General features: G+C 39.5%; 1 protein-coding gene across 4 annotated transcripts in view; it reads left to right on the top strand.

Moving 5' to 3' along the window:
* Positions 1-20043, top strand: part of ADGRG6 (adhesion G protein-coupled receptor G6) — a 133775-nt gene that overhangs the window by 90288 nt on the left and 23444 nt on the right. For all 4 annotated transcript variants that reach the window (XM_042444859.1, XM_042444857.1, XM_042444856.1 and 1 more), the window contains 5 exons: positions 8040-8168; positions 10708-10753; positions 12272-12378; positions 15566-15693; positions 18897-19165. In XM_042444859.1, coding sequence (XP_042300793.1) covers positions 8040-8168; positions 10708-10753; positions 12272-12378; positions 15566-15693; positions 18897-19165 — 679 coding nt within the window. The remainder of the gene's footprint in view (positions 1-8039; positions 8169-10707; positions 10754-12271; positions 12379-15565; positions 15694-18896; positions 19166-20043) is intronic.

Here is a 20043-nt window from a genome sequence, read left to right as displayed (position 1 = left end):
GATTTGACCTACACAAATTCAATTCAGTGTTTGGGGGAAAAGTAAGGGGTGAAACAGGCCGCCCCATCCGAAGCCAGATTGGGGCCATGGCAACCAGACACCCTGGCTCCAATCTGTCTTGAAGGAACCAAAAAAAGGAGCCGTTCCTTTTTTTGAGTAGCTAAAAGCCAGATTTTCCCAACCACCACGGCTACACCCCCAAAATGCCCATTAGCCAGTTTGTTGTGCTGATGTGTTTTGCACCTAACACTCTCTTCAAGGGTTTGTGAACAGGCTTCACCAAGTATAAGTATATACTCATATATAAGTCTAGAAATTTAGGTCAAAATATTGACCCCAAAAAATTGACTCAACTTATCCACAGGTCAGTGTAAGTATTGTATCTTAAATCTTATTTAAAAGAAGGCACCATCTCCTGATGAAAAACAAGAGTATAATATGTGAAGCACTGACCCCCTTCTACTCTCTCATCCATCCAATCTTAAGAGTAAGCACACAGTTATGTCTGCTGGAATTTTATAAGTTCTTTGACATTGTTTTGTTTTGCTTCATCCTTTCAATCCTTTGCTATATGCCCCTAAATTTTACCCTCGACTTATCCATGGGTCATTGCAATATCCATAATTTTGGCCCCAAAACTTGCCCTCGACTTATACATGAGGTCGACGTATAGTTGAGTATATACGGTAGTTGCAGCCATAAGAGCTCTTTCAGAGCCAAGGTAGACATGCCATTAAACTGTGTGAATGGACATAGCAGACTGGGTTTAAAAAAACTGTCAGTTTCACAGTAGTGGCTGACAGCAGGACCACAGGAGATGAAACAATAGAATTTAACCTCCATGCATAAAAATGAGTCATTTTTCTCCTCCAGATATACATTTGCCTTGTAAATTATATAGAGAGGAAGTATGTTATTCAACAGGGCTTGCCAAAGTGCAAATAAAGAGCCATATATGACTCCAACTCCTTTTTGATCCAGCACCTGAAGAAAAGATCAATTTTACCCTCCCACATATGCCACCCAAATAATAGCATAGGATTTTTTGGTCAAAATTCAGCAGCCAAACACTAAATAGGCAAGGACATGGCGAAGGGGGGGGGGGGGGTCTGGGGTCTGGACCCCCCCCCCCTTCAACAGGAGGAGAGAAAAGGGCGCTTGTTGGAACGCGCGCATGCACGCTCGCAACCCCAAACAAACACCAGGGCCCACTTGCTCTTGCTCTCCTCTAGGCTTCAAGAGGAGCAGAAGTGGTGCCCTGACGTTTGTTTGGGGCTATGCGCGTGCACACGCGCACTCCAACAAGCGCCTTTTTCTCTCCTCCCGGCCCTGGCAAAGCCAGGAGGAGCACAAGTGCCGCCCCTAAACTTTTGCGGGGCCGGAGAGGGAGGAAAGGACAAGAGGCTGCATGAGGCTGCATCCACACTAAAGGTTTGGCAACGATTTAACTCTTTTGTGGCTCATGGAATTCTGGGAGTTAGAGTATGTTCTGGGGTCCAGATATCAAGGCTTGGCTCTTTTCTGGCCTCCTTTTATAGGACACATCCTACATTTCAGACTTCTGCCCAGAAGGAATTTCAAAAGTCCTCATTTTTTGTAAGATGACCAGATGTCCTCCTTTTCTAGGACGTGTCCTATGTTTCAACCTTCTGGCCTGAATGAATGTAAAAATGTCTTCCATTTTTGGTAGGATGACACACGTCCTCCTTTATCCAGGATACGGCACACATTTCAGCCCAGGAGCAATGTCAAAACATCCTCCATTTTATCAGGGTGACCAGACATCATCCTTTATCCAGGACACGTCCTACATTTCTGCCCAGGAGGAATTTCAAAACATCCTGGTTTGTTCAGAGAGTGTGCCTTTAGCAGCCTTTCCTTGAGGCTGAGAGTGTGTGACTTACTTGCCTAGTGGGTCTTCTTGGTTTGTTCAGAGAGTCTGCCTTTGGTGACTTGAGTGTGTGCGAGTGTGCGCCTTCAAGAGGTTTTCTTGGGAGGTTTGTTCAGAGAGGGTTTGACTTTGCCATCCTCTGAGGCTGAGAGAATGTGACTTGCCCAATGGTTTTCAGGGATTTGCCTTCACCTTCCCTTAAGGCTGAGAGAGTGTGACAAGTGCTGTGATGTCCCTTGTGTGCCACACCACTTGGACATGATGCATGAGCCACGTCATTGACACGTACCCCATGTAAGATATTTAGCCTTCTCTGTTGGAGAGAATCAGATTTTCATTGAATCCTGGTCTCCAGAGTCATAGAATCGTAGAGTTGGAAGAGACTGCAAGGGCCACCCAGTCCAACCCCTTTATTCTGTCATGCAGGAACTCTCAATCAAAACATCCCCATTGACAGATGGCCATCCAGCCTCTGCTTAAAGACCTCCTAAGAAGGAGATTCCAAGGAAGGAGTGTGTTCCACTGTTGAACAGCCCTTACTCTCAGGAAATTCCTCCTAGTCTATCACACAAAGCTATATCCCAACCTCCTATCCAGGAAGAATGTCAAAATGTTCTCCATTTTGAGCATGACTGAGAAACATGAATTTATATTGTTTTTTATTAATGTTTTTGGCTTTTAGTTGGGTGTGTTCTCCATTTTTGAACATCCTACAATTTGTCCTACATTTTGTCGTGCATCATGTCCTACATTTTTCCTACATTTTGTGTCTTGGGCGGGCTCTTAGCCTCTCAAAATGGTGGCACTTAGTCTGGACCCCCCCTTCCCAAAATCCTGGCTACGTCCCTGAAATAGGCTAATTTGGCAGTTATCTTTCTGTGGAAACCACACCATGCAGTTGACTAACATAAAAGAGGAAGTCTATATTAGCTGATGAACATACAAGTTCTGCAAGCATTCCAAAACATTTCCCTCGTCAATTGGAACAGGAAGCCTTTAATTTTCTGCTTCTGCTGACACTGCCATTGTTTGTGCAACTGTATCAGAGTATGTTAAATTAAAGTACATGGTTTCCCAAAGTGACTCAAAAGTAAAAATCCTTCTATAGTGATATAGATTCACTCAATAATGAATTCATTCTAAAATGAATTAACTTTAATCCTAAAGAATTTATGATAAATAAATAATGAGTACAAATTGAATGTCCCTTATCCAGAATTCCAAGATCTGAAATACTCCAAAATTGTCCACATGAGTGGCTGAGATAGTGACACCTTTGCTTTCTGATGGTTCAATGTACACAAACTTCATTTCATACACAAAAATTGTTTAAAGAATTATGTATACAGTTACTTTCAGGCAATGTTTATAAGGTGTATAGGAACATAAATGAGTGGATTTCATGTTTAGACTTGGTTTCCATCTCCAAGATATCGCATTATATATATATATATATATATATATGCGCAAATATTCCAAAATCCCCTCAAAATCTGAAATCCAAAACACTTCTCATCCCAAGCATTTTGGATAAGGGAGACTCAATCTGTATATTCAAACAAATTAATATTTTCAAATTATAGTCTGAATGGATAAGAGGGGAAATTTGTTTCTTAATATTTAATTTTTATTATGATGTTTATATTAACATATTTTTGCATATTTACCTTCATATCTATATTTATCTATTAAAATTGTTTATTAAAAATTCTACTAAGTTCCACCCTCTCATTCTTAGGCATCATCCCTAGCATGTGGCCCTTAAGCAGTTAGCCATCCTCATAGGAGTTGCTGGCCCCTGTTGTATAACAGTTTCATCTGCAGAATAGTAAACAGTATTCTCCATTTAAAGAATTGGCACATATAGAAACAAAAAGCATATATCTGGAACAAAGTATATATCTATATTTGGCACTTGGGCATTTTTTTTAATCCAGTGAAGATAACATATTGGAATGATGCTTCATGCCAGTTTTAACAAACTGGGATGCATCAAAGTAAAAGCAACATACTGTGGTTGCCAGTAGGTTGACCTCACCTGAGTTTCCTGGCTTTGGACCCTTAGATGGTCTATATTTGAATATGCATACAGAAACACGCTTTTGGGCATTTTTGTGCCCTCAGGAACTGGCATTAGAAAATACCACACAAATCATAAAGTGTGAGTTAACTCATCCTAGTGCATGACCCTAAAACATTTTCCCCTGCTGCAATTTCCCTTTGAGAGCCTCTTTGCACTCTAAAATAAGTGTTAAAGGCCCTGTAATCACATTAATCAGTAAGAGCTGTTAGATTGACAGAGCTTTCTCAGTGATAGTGACATATCTTTAAAACTCCTTCCCCAGATTTTAAAGAATGTTAATAACATTTTATTCTAGTCCACGTTTAATTATCTTGCTGAGCCTGGAATGTTAATTGTTAATGCATCTTGAATTTGAGTTCAACATACAGTAGATATTGGTTCATTCAGTCAATCACTACTGACTTTTTTTTTTAAAAAAAAGCACATTAATTAGATTTGTGCAATTAATATCACACCTGTTTAAATCAGGGTGGGAAGATTCAGCAGGCACAGTTTGTTCCTTCACACAAAGTCATATGCTATTTGAATATATCTCACATATCCACTGAGAACAAAACAAGTAAGGCCAGGACCTTGATGTTGTGTGTCTTCAAGTTGTTTCTGACGCTAAGGCAAATCTCTCATAGGGTTTGCTTGGCAAGATTTGTTCAGAGGGGGGTTGCCTTGGGTTTCCTTTGAGGCTGCAAGGGTGTACATTGTCCAAGGTCATCCAGCAGGTTTCTATGGCTGAGCAGGGATTTAAACCCTGGTCTCCAGAGTTTTAATCCAGCACTCAAACCACTATATCACCCTCTTAAGACCTGCTCTTAAAACCTGGATGTAGACTATGGCATGGAAATATGTTTTCATAGAATTCAGTTAAATATGAGAGTTTGTGCGGTGGTATGTTCTTAAACATAACACTCTATGCTTTAAAAAAAAATACAAAGACTATCCTGGGTTTCAGAAGACTCTGCCATTGGCAAAATATCCTTTTCCACTAGATCTTCAATAAAGAAGCTTTGTTTTTCAGTGAACAGCTTGTTTCCTATAAATCATTTCTAGTGACCTTTGTCTTCAGTGCATTCACAAAACTCTGCGGCATTCTGTTTGCATATATTGTACTTTTTATGGGCACTGTGACTGCATATTAAGCATAATCCATCTTGGCAGATTGCCATGGTCCTCCACCACCTTCTTAAATACGCCCAACCATATCTGTAGAATCTTTAGTTCCAGCATTTAAAAAATTCCTTTCTAATGACCACAAGAAAGCTTACAACAAACCGGAAAATCAGAGGGATATAACAGTTAGGAAATCATTGTCATGCTGTGGTGACACATAATTCACTCAGGGGAAAACTCTGAATTCTCGAGGAAAGCAGTCCAGCAATTATAGTGTTCTGTAAAACTTCCTGTCTATGAGAGATGGAAGGAGCTGCACTATCAATGGCATTCCCAGTGTCCTATGCTACTTCCATTTTGACCATGTATTCTTTGGGTTGTGGAGGCCAAAACAAGACATGCAAGGTATATTGTGGATGACATTGGATATGCCAGAGCCTGAAGCTCCTCGTTCCCACAGCATGCCTAGGAAGCCCTGAGAAAAAAAGCCATAGAGACAACTTATTTATTTTTACTTCTCATTAGTTTCGTAAAAATACAGCAGAAGGAGCAGTCTCCTACCCTGACAGGCACAAATTAGTGGGGCTTCAAGAAGCAGCACTTTGTCCTATGTGTAATCTCACCCCATTCCACCACCCCCTTACAGTTGCTTTGTCTGTAAATGGGACTTCCATAATACAATCAATATTTGTTATTATTGGGTCTTCATATTTGTCTTTCATAATGAGTACAGGTTTCAGTTAATGATTGAAAATGACAGCCTCATTAATTGATCTGCCTCTCCTCTGGTTAGGTAGTGCTAAGCTGAGTGTAATATTACTTTAGCTGAGCATATTATTTTATTGACAATTCTGTTTTATTGTTTTATCACTGACATGTAAAAAGACAGGTTTTCAGATTGCTGATAAACAGAAGTAGACATGTGAGTAACAAGAGAAGATTAGAAGTGCTCCAGATTTGTATAAAGTGTATTTCATTACCTGATATTTTCTCGAAGATGCATGAGATGTAAGGATGAGAGTAAGACCATACCTTTGTCTTGTACAAAGGCAGAACATTTTAAAGTCAGCTCTGTGTAGGATACTTCCTGGTCTTTTCACCTAACCTGTGTTGTTTGGCACCAAATTAGTTTCAGTATTTTCTGCCAAGTGTGTTTCTATTTAGTCTGAAAGGTGAACTATAAAGTAGTGATCAAGCATAGCACTAGCCCCCTTTTAAAGTGTTGTGCCTTGTTTGGAGTTAATTTTATAGTTAACACTACACTATTGCGGAAAAAAGAGAGGCAGAAAGGGAAAAAGAGAGAAAAGGGAATGAATATAGGGAAAGAGAAAAATGGTTGGCCTTACCCACTTTGGCCCCAGCCAGGTTTGGTTCCAGGCCCTCCCACTGTTGGCATGTGAACTCTGAGAGTTCACATCCAAAGGAGTGTGACCCATGACAGAAGAAAGGTCTTCCATTCTTACCCTGCACTGAATTGTTTAGCATAACATGAATGGAGCATTAGCAAGCTTCAGAATTATATATTGCACTGCCCCCTTCTCAAGCACAGGTATGAAGAAGAGCTAGGAAGTATCTACTTTCACTTTTAAACTAACTAATGGTTTCCCATTTGGTCCACACCTGGCAGGAATGTTGGCTAGCTTAACATATTGTTTGAACAAATCAGGCTCAAACTGTTTATATATTAAAATATATTTTTGTATATTTATTATAGGATTTATAAACCATTCTTTCTCAAAAGGGGTTTGGAGCAGTAGTGCAGGGAGTAAAACACTAATATCACAACAACTGCAGTAAAAAGAAATGCATCAGTGATAGATAAAAATGGAGATCAGGGTGGGCAGAGACTGAGGGACCACCTCAGCTCACCACAAAGTCACAGCCCTCCAACTGGTTCCATTTTATGTGAGATCATGAAAGTAATTTTTCCAAAAAGAAAAGTGGATATTGAAGGCATTTAAGCACTGAGGCCACTTTGCTTGCCCTTGAGGTATACAGAGAAACACCCCACCACCACCCCGAACAGGAGTTGGAATTTTTATATCCATTGGCACTCATTTATAGGGACTTGAATCATTGTTTGTTTTACTCTTGCTCTTGAGGAAAAACATTAAAAAAAATTTTTTTTCACTATTTGGGAGATTATAAAAGGGTTTTGCCTATTTTATATGATTTTGCAAATTGCAGATCCTTTTTATCAACATGTTCATAAAGAATATAAAATATTATTTGTTTGAATAAAGAAACCATCTTTGCAAGGAAGGGGGGTTGCACATGTGTGCAAAAATATCATTTTGTGCTAAAATTAACCTTTATTTCTATTTTTGCTGCTAACCAGGAGGAGGAGAGCACTGCTCTTTTTATTCTGGCGCAGTGGGAAAATAAATAAAAATCTCATAGTTGTTGATTTTTTTCAAGCCAAGGTTTTCATCCATAAGGTGAAAGGAAAATTTTTGAATATCTTTTACATCCCTAATTGTTATATTTCATGCAGCAATTGTGCTGTGTTATTTGTAATGCCAAAAATTAAGATAATCTCCTTCCCCTGGAGAGAGTGTTGTTAATAAGATAAGAAAACTATGACATTCTTGGTTTCGGAAGTGATCTAATTAAGTCAGAACTGGCTATCAATCAGCATTGTTTGAGTGTTAACTCTGGTTTGCTTCAAAAAAAAAAAAAGCAGCTGAGACAGAAGCTGTCTGGAAACAGCCATACAAGTGGTCCTTATAACACTATATGTTGTGATAATAACGGAAATGGAAAACATTGTGGGAGGAAAAACAGCCCTTCAATATTATAAACAGGATGTTCTTAAAGTGAGTGTGTGATGTTAAATGTTAATGTGCTGACAACTTATTTATTCTGGCAATGTGTAGCAGTAAAACCACTTACCCTAGCTATCTCTTGCAGGACTCAGAAAAATAGTTTTTGCTATTAACTATATAAATTAATTTTCCAAAGGATCCTGGAGATAACACCAGTTTAATCAGTTATGTGGTGGCATGCAGTATTGGCAACATTACTATTCGTGATCTCCAAGATTCTGTAAAGATTACAATTAAGCATACCATTAAGAAGGACAAAACCCAGGTAAGAAATCTGGATTCTTGGTTTGGTGTAAATAGATTAGTAATGTTGTTCAAAAGCCATGTGACATTGGAAGAGGGGGAAAAAATCACCCCAACTTTATGAAGTAGCAGAAGAAAAAGAAGTCAAAATGTGGGTCTTATAAACAGAAGTACTTTTCCTGGCATAGCTGAAATTCTAATAAATATATCCTCTTCAGTTTAGCATGGATTTCCAGCTTCTTTAAAAGCAATTCACCATGGCAATTTTGCTTGCTGTAGGTACACCAGTGTTTCTTAGTTTAAGGAAACATAGACAGACATAAAGGGTGCATTCTCACTATGAAATAGAGTAAATTGCCAATCGGTGTAAATAACCCTTGTTCCCATTTGAAACTGGTTCTTGCCACAATGTGATCAATTCCTGCTGTGATAAAGCGAAGCAAAGGGGGAAAAAAAGTTTTTTCCAGACAATAATTTGAAAGAGGTTCTTTTGAGAAGAATCAATCTGAAGCGGGTTCAATAAGTGGGAACAACAGATCAGGATAGATTCATTCTGGAGGGAAGGGGCTAATGGCAGAGGGGTGTTTACCATCCCTCCTCAGTTTTTGGCAGATCTGCCATTACCCCCCCCCCCCCCCCCACGCTGCCTTGGTACTTGTGCCAGTGCAATTTTCTAAAGTAAAATGGATATAATATTTGATTGATTGATCAGTCAATTGATCAAACAATCGAATATTCTATCAATTTTACTTTTGAAAAACCCACAGTCCCCTCTTTCATCCTCCTGCCTCGTTCTCTGGCTTCTCCCTCCATCGCTGGTTTCCTTCTTCTTTCTCCAGTTTCTTCCTTCTGTCCCTGGCTGGCTCCTCTGTTCCTTAGTTCCCTTCTTCTGTGCCCGGTTTCTTCCTTTTGTCCCCAGCTGGCTCCTTCTCCCTCCGTTCCCCGGTTTCCTCTTTCTATTCCCAGCTTCCTTCTCACTCAGAGCCAATTTAAAGCAGTGCAACTAGTGAGGATGACATCCATACCAAAAAAAAGCAGCGATTACACTGGAGTAAGAAAAAGATTCACTTTGATAATGAGAATGAGGGACCTTTTGGAATCGATTTCCAACACAGAGCAAGGGCGAATCAGGAATCGGTTTAAACTGCAAGTGGGAATGATCCCAAAGCCTCTACCTTTAAAAGGGGGGGGGGGGTAGGGGATTTGCACATAGGTCAAGCAACCAAGTCTCTGAATTATATTCATTAAAGATTGCTGCCTTGCCCTTTCTGTGTCCAAAGAAATTCATCTCTGGAAAGGCAAAGGCAAAAGCAGAGATAGTGATTTACAGTATATGTGTTCGAATCCCCACTGGAATATCTGTTCCTGCTGGAAATGTGACTGGTGCTCTGTCAGAGGTTTTTTCCTTTGTAACAACTTCATACTAGAAATGTTAGGAACTGGATTTCCTATCCTATTATGAATGATAAAAGACATACTGTAGTGAAGCGGAGAGCCTACAACTGCTGGTGTTTCTTATTTCCCTCTGAATGCAAGACACTAAAACTTGCCATGGAACATTACCTTTGTTTTCAGGAATTATAGTTCATAGGATTTGGGTGAACAAAGCCTAACTTGCCCTACTTCACAAGAGTGAATTTGACCTAAGAATGTGATCATTTCAGACTATCTATGTTCAGGTCTAGGTTTACATCTATCCAAGCATGATATGAGGCTGAAAGTAAACATAAGGAAACACAAGAATCCGAATGCAGGAGTTAGCATCTGCAAGATGGAGTCATTGACTAGGAGCAAAATGCCCAAAGAAGGTATTTTCATAGAAGAATCAGCACCCACAGGAGACAATAAGCTCCCTGCAAGTGGTGCCTGCTACTGCATTCACAGAATCTTCACATTATGGGATAGGTAGATGATGTGGTATCTAATCTGATCTTTGTGCAATTAGCCAAGGGCACTTCAGAGTCACAAAAAATGTATTGTTGATTGTACCTTTGTACCAGTCAGAGATTCCTCAGACAACAAGGATTTCCTTAAAACAACATCAGGGGAAGAAAAGATTCATCCTGGCTTGCTCTTATCCAGCCAATCATCAGTCTCTCCACAAGATTTTAAAATTGGGAGCCCAGTTATAGGACTGTGATTCTATATTAACTGCCATGACTCCATCCTATGGAATCTTGGGAACTGCAGCTGAGAATTTACAATTCTCAGTCAGACAGCTCATCTCCAAACTGCAAATCCTAGTATGCCATAGGATGCAGTCATGGCAGTTGAAGTGGGATCACAGTACGGCTATTGTGAAGTGTGGAAGGACCCTGGTCCAATTAATACAACATTTCATTTAACATTATATATAGTTAGGTCCTCCTTACATTCTCTCATCCACAATACACACAACTTGAACCAGAAACTCAAAGGCACATAAATGGAGAATTTTAACTCAGTGTTTCTTATTAATAAGACTTCATGAATTTCCTTGTAGGGGGACTTCAGTAATGGTGATACAAAGTTTAAAAATGCTTTTTTTTTTTTTTTTCATTCTTGCATGCATAATTATTTAGAAGACTTCTAATCCTACCTGTGCTTTTTGGGATATGGACAAAAACAGTAAGTTTGAACTCCTCCCTCACCTTTATTTCTTATTTGGGAAGAATATGACAATTATTACTTCTGGCTTCTGAAATCTTGTTTTATTGGAATCCTGTTGGTGTCATATGGGAATGTTATGTGGGATTATGTGTATGTGTATGTTGTTTTAATTATATTCTGAGGAGGTACTTTACACAATGCCTCTTTCCACCCAAACTTGCTTGAAAGGCTTGGTCAGTAATCAGGGGCAGGAGCAGCCATTTAGTGGCATGTCTGGGCAGTGCCTGGCTTCAGCTGAGAGAAAAGAATAGCTATGAAGTTGAAGGCTTTCATGGCCAGCATCCATAGTTTTTTTGTGGGTTTTTCGGGCTATGTGGCCATGTTCTAAAGGAATAGCTGTCATCCTTCTGTGTTTCCAGTGTACCTACTGAAGTTTCAGGAACACAACTGTGCTGTTTTCCTGCTGGTTGCAGAAATGCAGCTGAATGTTGACCCAGCACACTGTGCCCTGACTTCTAAATGGCCATGGAAACATCGCTGGCTACTAGGAAACTACTTTGCCCAATGGAGCTGTGGGGTCAATACATAGGATCTTAGCCTTTACCCAATGCAATTTGCTATGTGCCATGTATCTCCCCACACTTACCCCCATGCAAAGTGTAATGATAGTTAGGGATAATTTCCTAAAGAGGCTTGATCTTTCAGTGGCACAGAGGCAGGAAACCAATTAATATGGTCCATTCTTGTAGGCTTATGGATCATTATTTTCAAAAGATCTGTTGGTGATTTTCCTGCTAGCATATTGACAATCTTCTTGATCAACCCTGCACAGTGAGGAAATAGAAAGGGCTGTAAACATGACTGATGCTAAGCATACTGTCTCATCCTTTAGTCTTGCTTTAGTTTTCAAGTGGCTGTTGATCCGTTTTTATTTCAGTGTCTACTTTTCTTATAATTGCTTACTATTCCATTTTTATTATTATTATTATTATTATTATTATTAATAATAATAATAATAATATGTTTTATTTATAGACTGCTATTCCGCAATGATCATAGCGGTGTACAGTAAAAATTGTAAAACAATACAAAATACAAGGTGACAGATTAAAGGGGGGAGAAGTCTCATCCTTCAGGCAGTCCCTGATGTCACTGGGTCTGCCTGGTCGCTCCCTCTGAGGCCAAGATGACAGTTGAGGAGGGAGGGGCCTCTTCCTTCAGGCAGTCCCTGATGTAGCTGGGTCTGCCTGGTCGCTCCCTCTGAAAAAAAGCTAGCACTAGGTATTTTTCCCTCCTCACTCCATTCACTGCTGCCCTCTGTGGTGATGGAAACTAGCCTTCCTGTGTAAATGTATAGGGAACTTAAAGGGCTTCAGACAGGCGTTTAGGATCCCTACACCACCACATTACCTTGTGAACCCCTCCTGTTCTATCATTGTGTGTACTTATAATTGTTGTGATTCCTTTTACATATGCTGTGATTTAAAAAGTGGAGTCATCCTCATCATCATCACTTGTATTTCTTGATTTCTCTAGAGGGCCAAGGTGGATGGAATACCTTAGGCTGTGCTGTACAAACAGCATCAAAGGAGGATGAGACTGTTTGTTTATGTTCTCATCTTACACACTTTGGTGTACTGATGGTAAGTGCCAGTCCTGTTCAGGAAATTTGTTCAGGAAATGAAGAAATATATGTTCACTTTGAGAAACGTATAGTCTCCTAAAACAAATGAATTCTTTCTTGAATACTGCACTGTCTCAATATTTTTTCATGGATCTCTTTTCCCCCTGCCCCAAAATATACCACTCCAAACACTGCACTTATTTTGCCAAGCATGTTACCAGTCACAACCCCACATGCTGATCCTAAACAAGGAGTAAAGATGTGATTCCTCAGAGAATGGCAAAGTTATGTTGGAGGGGTCAGGAGCCTATCAGAGCCAACAGCTCATGCAACAGACTGTAGCAAAAATGGTGTCACATTTGCAGTGTCTCTCGTGTTCCTTGATTCTTGTTTGCACACTACATCTGGGCCAGCCAGAAAAATCAGCAGTAGCAGAACATGCCACAAACCATCCTGGGCATAAAATATTGTTTGAAAACACTGAAATTCTGGACCATGCCAACCACTACCATGTCAGGATGCAAAGGCAAGCCATTGAAATCCACAAACATCTGGATGATTTCAACCAGAAAGAAGAAACCTTTAAAGTGAACAAAATTTGGCTACCAGTCCTGAGGAATAGCAAAATAAGGACTCGGTAAATGCAAATGGGAAACCATTCAGAGTCAGGGGCTTTCCCAGCAGATAATGATCACCAATTAGCAGACATTAATCCTCTTTTGCATTAGCCTCCCAGCCTGAGGCCGGCCATCAGCACAAAACAATACACATGCAAATCACTCCTGCATTCCCAGGCTCACACAATATATATAGACCCACTTTTTCCAGGCAGATGCTGGCGAAACGTCAGTAAGAAACTCTTCTTGAACATGGCCACGTAGCCCAAAAAACCCACACAAAAACATGCTTTAAATCCACTAATTGAGCCACCTGTAAATAGGTTAAGGAAACAGAAAGAAGCATAGCATGATTCTTTAAAAGTGTAATTACTTCTAGAAAGAGAACAGAATTTCTGACATGTCCTATATCCTTTTCTCGATAACCATTTCAATCTGGATTTGTGTTTCATACTGATATTTCGTGGTCTCTGCCGTCTTCTTCAGTCTTGGCAGAAAATTAACCAGGTGCATCTGATATGACTTAACTGGTTTAGATAATTAAAAGAAAGCTATATTCCCTAAAAGACAAAGTATGAGAATGGATTTCCCCCCTTCCTGCTTTTGATTTCCAACACATTACAGCCACCAGATTTGGCGTCTTGTTTCCACATGCATAGTAGTATATTAGGCCTTTTCACATCTTGCTTGAATTTAAATATGACAAAAATCACAAGCCCTTCTGTTCCCTTTTCAGGCTTGTTCTGTTCTCCTTGCACATATTTGTAGGAAAGGGGGCCATTTAAATTCAATGTGTTCTTTCTCCTGCTGTGAGTTCTTTTGTGAGGGATTCGGAAGTGAGGAGAAAGTATTTGGAATCCTGGCAGTGCTCCAGTCTGAGAACTATAATATTTCCTGGCTTCCTAAATTGCCAGTTCTTTTTCCTCCAGGGTTTTTATTTACATTTTACAAACAATGGCTCCAGTCTAGCAAGGATTATATGTGTGAAGAATTGTATGCACCTTCTCAATCTACACCTAAACATGATACTAATACAGAAGGACATGACGTTAGGGATGTGTAACACTAAATAGATTCATTTACCTCTTGAGAGGTTGGGTGTTTCTGTGCAGGCATGCTTTTTCCTCTCCTTCAAAGTGGCAGTGCTAATGTTCACAGGAACGATCCTTGGCATGTACAAAGTCAAATGGTACTCATTAGTGTGGTCAAGGAATGAGTTCTCTCCCTTTAATTAATTTTTAGATTAGAATAGTATTTCTCAAGTAACTGGTGGTTCAAAGGCACCATGATCTGCTTGTTGGATCTTGTTCATGAAGAAAGGGAGACTAGGAAAGAAAGAAAGAAAGAAAGAAAGAAAGAAAGAAAGAAAGACAGTGCAACCATTATATTTCACTTCATAGAAATTATTAAGGTTGTAGTCTCGTACATACTTCCATGGGAATAAGAAGTCAACAAAACCTACTGTGCAAATGTGCACAAAATGGCACTGTAAGACTCTCACAATACTGTAATTTTCCAATGTTCTGTATTTAGGTAAAGTACATAGTGGTGTAATTCCCCAGCCTTTTAGAGCTTCTCTGTGGTAATTATGATGTGAATTATAATTATAATGTAAAAGGTGCCACAGAGGAGTGTCATTTTTCAAGGGGATTATACAGTAGTAGGAATGTGTGCACCACCTCACACAATTACATTGTATGTGGCAATTTAAAGCAGTTATTGTGATAACTGAGAGAAGAACTGTGTTTTCCTGGTCTTCCCCCGCTCCCCGAAAGAAATATTGGGGGTTGATTGTGAGGAAGATAGTGTTACAGAGGGGCTATGTGAGAACTGTGAAGGCCAAAACAACTGAGATTGTTTGAAAAAAAGGAATTAAATCGCTGAAATCTTGAAAGGAAGATGATGAAAAGCTGTTCCTTAGCAGCAGCATCCTAAACTGGACTACTGGGATTCAAAAGGAAATCTGCTTGTGTGAGAAATGGAAATCATCTGGGAGTTGAGCATATTGAATATCTGTCATTCTGGCCTCACTGAATATGGATCCAGTGCTGAGGAAAGGGATCATCTGCAATCGTTATCATTATCCAGGCCCTAACAAGCAGATTGTGGTTTTTTGCTTTGATTTGATACTTGTTGTTATGTACCTTCAAGCTGACTCTGATTTGTACTGACCCTATCATAGGATTTTCTTGGAAAGATTTATCTAGAAGAGGTTTGCACTGCCTTCCTCTAAGGCTGAGAGAGTGTGACTGGCTCACACTATTCATAAGAGAGGAAATCCTGATTCCTGAAAATAAGTTGTTCCAAAGAAATGGGAAATTGCATTTGCATAAAATAATTATTGAAATTTACATGATGGAAACATATGAACAATAGAGATTTCTATTTCAGCTGTTACAGTACTTACACTCTGAATTTTTCTCAGGAACTTTAGGAAGGAAACTGGATGTGTGACAGCGATGTACTAAATATATTGAGTAGAATGGTTCTAGCCAATTTTCCAGAGTTTTCCCCAATGTTGTTTTTGCTAAAGAAAAATAGGCTTCTCCAAAATGTATTTCTAGAGATTTGCATTCTTTTTGTGTATAGGACCTACCAGGAACTGCTCCACAGATAGATCCTGAAAACACTAAAGTACTCACTTTCATAACATACATTGGTTGTGGAGTATCTGCCATATTTTCAGCTGCAACTCTTCTGACATACATTGCTTTTGAGTAAGTATTTGTTCTGACACTATAGGTGATGTAATTGTTTTAATTAAACTCATTTTTTCAGATTCTCTTATGTCTCCCTGAAACGTTACTAAAACAGATTTAAAACTCAGATTGTGACAAGTGGATACAAGTCAATTGTCAGTTTATGAATCATATTTATATAAAAAACAATCATCCCAATCTTAAAATCTACTGTACCAATTATTAGATGTTAGGAGAAGAAGACAACAAAATATATTTGTAGCATTCTGCTCAACATTGTTGAGAAACAGTTTTAATAGATGCAAGTAAATAAATGCTAGAAGCAAAATGATGAAACAACATTAAACTGTTGAGAACTGCCAGCATTAAAGTTTCACACACAAAAACTTATGGTATCAACAGCAACTTTGGACACTGAGATCTAAACTTTTATTCTCCTGACAATATTAATTTTAGCTTCTTTGGATCACATTAAGGTCCCAATACAACTTGCCCTCAGCATAATATAACTATCCACATGCAGGCCTGTGCTACACTGAACCCTCTCCACCCCCACTTACTGTAAAGGCCATGAAACCAGCACCAACTTGCTATTCCATGCTTAACAGGAAGCAGACATAATTAGAGATGCATCTGGCTACCTCCCCATAACCAGAAGCACAATATTTACAGAAAGGTTCAAGGAAGACCCACACACACAAACACCAATGCCATCATTGTGTGTCTGGCTGTGGGAAAGTAACCAGGTGCTTCTCTGATCCTACATTCTCACTGTGAAACATAGACTAACCATGCACAGCTGATTCAAGGGCTTTACTGTAAGTCAGTTGGAGGGGATGGCTTTGGGTACTATGAAGGGGGGACGGGAATACTAACTACAGTGCCCAAAAAAGGACCTCTGTGTGTTTAAGGGACTGTTACGCTCTGACTTAGATGCCAGAGTTGATACAGTTTCGGTGGATGTAACATTGGCTCCTGCTTGTCCTGTATTGATGGATACTTTTCAATTTGTGCACCTTGAAGATGTGGACAAGATCCTTGGAGAGGTGAGAGTCACTACATTCATGCTAGGCCCTTGTCCTTCATTGCTAATTAAACAGACCGGAGTGCATAAGGGAAGTGATTAATGCCTCTTTACAACAAGGCAGTGTTCCAACATACCTGAAGGAGCCTGTGGTAAGACCTCTTTTGAAAAATCCTTCCCTGGATCCTACTGTACTAGATAATTACAGGCCAGTTTCCAACCTTCCATTTTTCGGCAAGTTGCTGGAGTGTGTGGTGGCTTCCCAACCCCAGGGGTTCCTGGATGAAGTGGATTATCTAGAGCCATGTCAGTCTGGTTTCAGACCTGGCTGTGGGACAGAAACTGCTTTGGTCACCTTGGTGGATGACATACAAGGAGAACTGGATAGTGAGAGTGTGTCCCTGTTGGCTCTACTGGATCTCTCAGTGGCTTTTGATACCATTGACCATGGTATCCTTCAGAGTCCCTTCTCTGAGATGGGGCTTGGAGGCACTGTTTTACAGTGGCTCCATTCTTTCTTGGAGGAGTGTTTTCAGAAGGTAGTGTTTGACTCCTTGGCCATTGGCCTGTGGGATCCCTCAGGGCACAGTCCTGTCCCCTATGCTTTTTAACATCTACGTGAAACTACTGGGAGAGGTTGCCCAGAGTTTTGGAGTAAGATGTCACCTGTATGTTGGTGATACCCAGCTCTATCACTCCTTTCCACCTAATTCCAGTGAAGCTGTTCCTGTCTTAAACTGGTGTCTGGCTGCTGTAATTGAATAGATGAAGGCAAACAAATTGAAACTTAACCCAGAGAAGACAAAGTCAAAAGACAGTCAAAAGACAGACCCAGGGATAGGGGTTCAGCCTGTGTTAGAAGGGTTTACACTCCTCCTCAAAACTCAGGTTTGTAGTTTGGGGGTAATTCTGGTTTCAACCCTGAGCCTGGAAACTCAGGTTTCAGCAGTGACCAGATATGTGTTTGCACAGTTAAAGCTAGTGCAGTAACTGCTCCCGTTCCTGGAGAAGTCAAATCTGGCCACAGTGGTACATGCCTTGGATACATCCCGTTTGGATTACTATAATGTGCCCTACATGGGATTGCCTTTGAAAAGTGCTCAGAAACATTAGTTGCTCCAAAGAGCCGCAACCAGGCTGTTAACTGGAACTGGCTACAGGGAGCATACAACTCCCTTATTGCGACAGCTCAATTGGCTGCCGGTCCATTTCCGGGCACAATCCAATTATATGGCTTGGGTCCGGGTTATTTGACAGACTGTATCTCACTTTATGAGCCCACTAGAGTGTTCAGATCATCTGGAGAGATCCTTCTCTCTGTTACACCACCCTTTCAGGAGTGTTTGGTGGGAACAAGAGAGGGGCCTTCTCAGTGGCTGCTCCCAAGCTTTGGAACTCCCTCTCTAGAGAGCCCAGGATGGTTCCATCCCTGCTATCTTTTCAGCAGCAGATAAAGACATTCTTGTGCTGTCAGACATTTTCAAGCTGATAAGGGCTGGATATTAAATGTGCAATCTAAATTTTAAGATTTGTATTTTAACATGTCACATTTTAATTTATAATTATTTTAACTCTTAAAATTGTTGAATTTTTTACATTTTATATTTATATATTTTAATGTTGTACTGTTTTTAAATTGCATTAGTTTTTAAGTTAGTGTTCGTCACCTTGAGTCCCTATATTGGGAGAAAGACAGGATATAAGAAAATAATAATAATATTGATAATGATAGTGATAATGATAATGATAATTTACATGTGCATGTCCCTAACAGATTTCTAACCAAAGTTATTAATTACAAATCTAATATTATGCCTGTAGTTGTCATATCATAGCACCCAGTTGCATGGACTTAACAGGATGCATTTGTAGAGGTCATGAGTATCTACAGTCTACATAAACAGAACCTTGCTCTGAAGTGAATTATCTTGTGAAAATATATGAACTTTGGAATAATGTATCAATTTCAGTGATTTGTAAATAAGGATGTTCTCTCTTCTGGAGTGCTTACGATTGTGCTTCTAAACACACAGGTCACAATCTAGCACAAAGTTAAGTACATTAGGCTGCTGATGGGTTTCAGCCTTTTCCATGGTGATCAAGGCACCTGTTTTGTCCAGATAACATAAAGAGTTGATCTCTTTGAACTGCAAGCCACACTTAATTATATCATAATATGCTGTCCATTTATCACCAGAAAATTACGACGAGATTATCCTTCCAAAATCCTAATGAATTTGAGCACAGCCTTGCTTTGCCTGAACTTGGCCTTCCTCCTTGATGGCTGGATTGCGTCATTTGACATAGAGGGCCTCTGCATCGCTATTGCTGCCCTTTTGCATTATTTCCTTCTAGCAACTTTTACATGGATGGGCTTGGAAGCAGTTCACATGTATATAGCTCTAGTGAAAGTGTTCAATACATACATTCGGCGATACATACTAAAATTTTGCATCATTGGCTGGGGTAAGTACTAGTTTTACAGACTATATTTTTAAATTAGTTGCCTGGTTGCTTGCATTTTAGTACTGCTTACAATTTCAACTCAAATAAAAGATAGGACTATTGAATGTAAATTTCTGTTATATTTATAATGCCTGTTGTGCTTTACTTCACTCTCTTCTTCCTTCCTTCCTTTCTGTATGTAACTTCTTTCTACTGCAATTGGCTTTCTATCGAATTTCTGTTGAAGAGTCAGCAAATAATATCTGATATATAAAAAATATGAATTGTCTTTGTGGAACTAGAAAGAGGGAAGGAAGGAGGGCAACCCTCCTCGCTCTTGTAAAATCCTGTACACTGCCAGAACAAACTCTGGAAAGCTGGGAAATTATTTTAAGTGGGAAGGTAAAGAATACTTGTCAGTTGTCTCATTCTTGATGATTATGTATGTCTCACCTCACTAAAACACTCTATCAAGAAAACAGCCAACTTCGTTTAAATTTTTCCTAATTCATAACAAGTACAGATGCACAGAAAACAGCATATTTTGTGCAAAATACAGTTTTCTGTGCAAAAATGTTGGATTTGTGCAAACACATTTTTTTAAAAAAACACCCTGAAGTGTAAAAAAAAGTCTCAAAATTCTTGTGCTCTTTCATAGAAGGAAGAAAATATTTGAAATTATTTTCTCTTCTATGGACAAATGAAACAAAGATATACATAGTTATTCTGGTGTTGATATTTTGGGCAGCATGCAGGGGGGAATCTACTTGTTATGAATTAGGAAAAATTGTTGCTGGAGCGGGTGTTAACTATTGCACAGTTGGATATAAGCCATTGATTCCAAATGATAATTGTGAATATTTTAGAGCAGATCTTTTGTAGTTAAAGTATTGAATTCA

This window comes from Sceloporus undulatus, chromosome 1 (assembly GCF_019175285.1).
Source record: "Sceloporus undulatus isolate JIND9_A2432 ecotype Alabama chromosome 1, SceUnd_v1.1, whole genome shotgun sequence".
NCBI classification, from domain to species: domain Eukaryota; kingdom Metazoa; phylum Chordata; class Lepidosauria; order Squamata; family Phrynosomatidae; genus Sceloporus; species Sceloporus undulatus.
The sequence above is the reverse complement of the archived record's forward strand: the minus strand, read 5'-3'. Positions and strand labels throughout refer to the sequence as shown.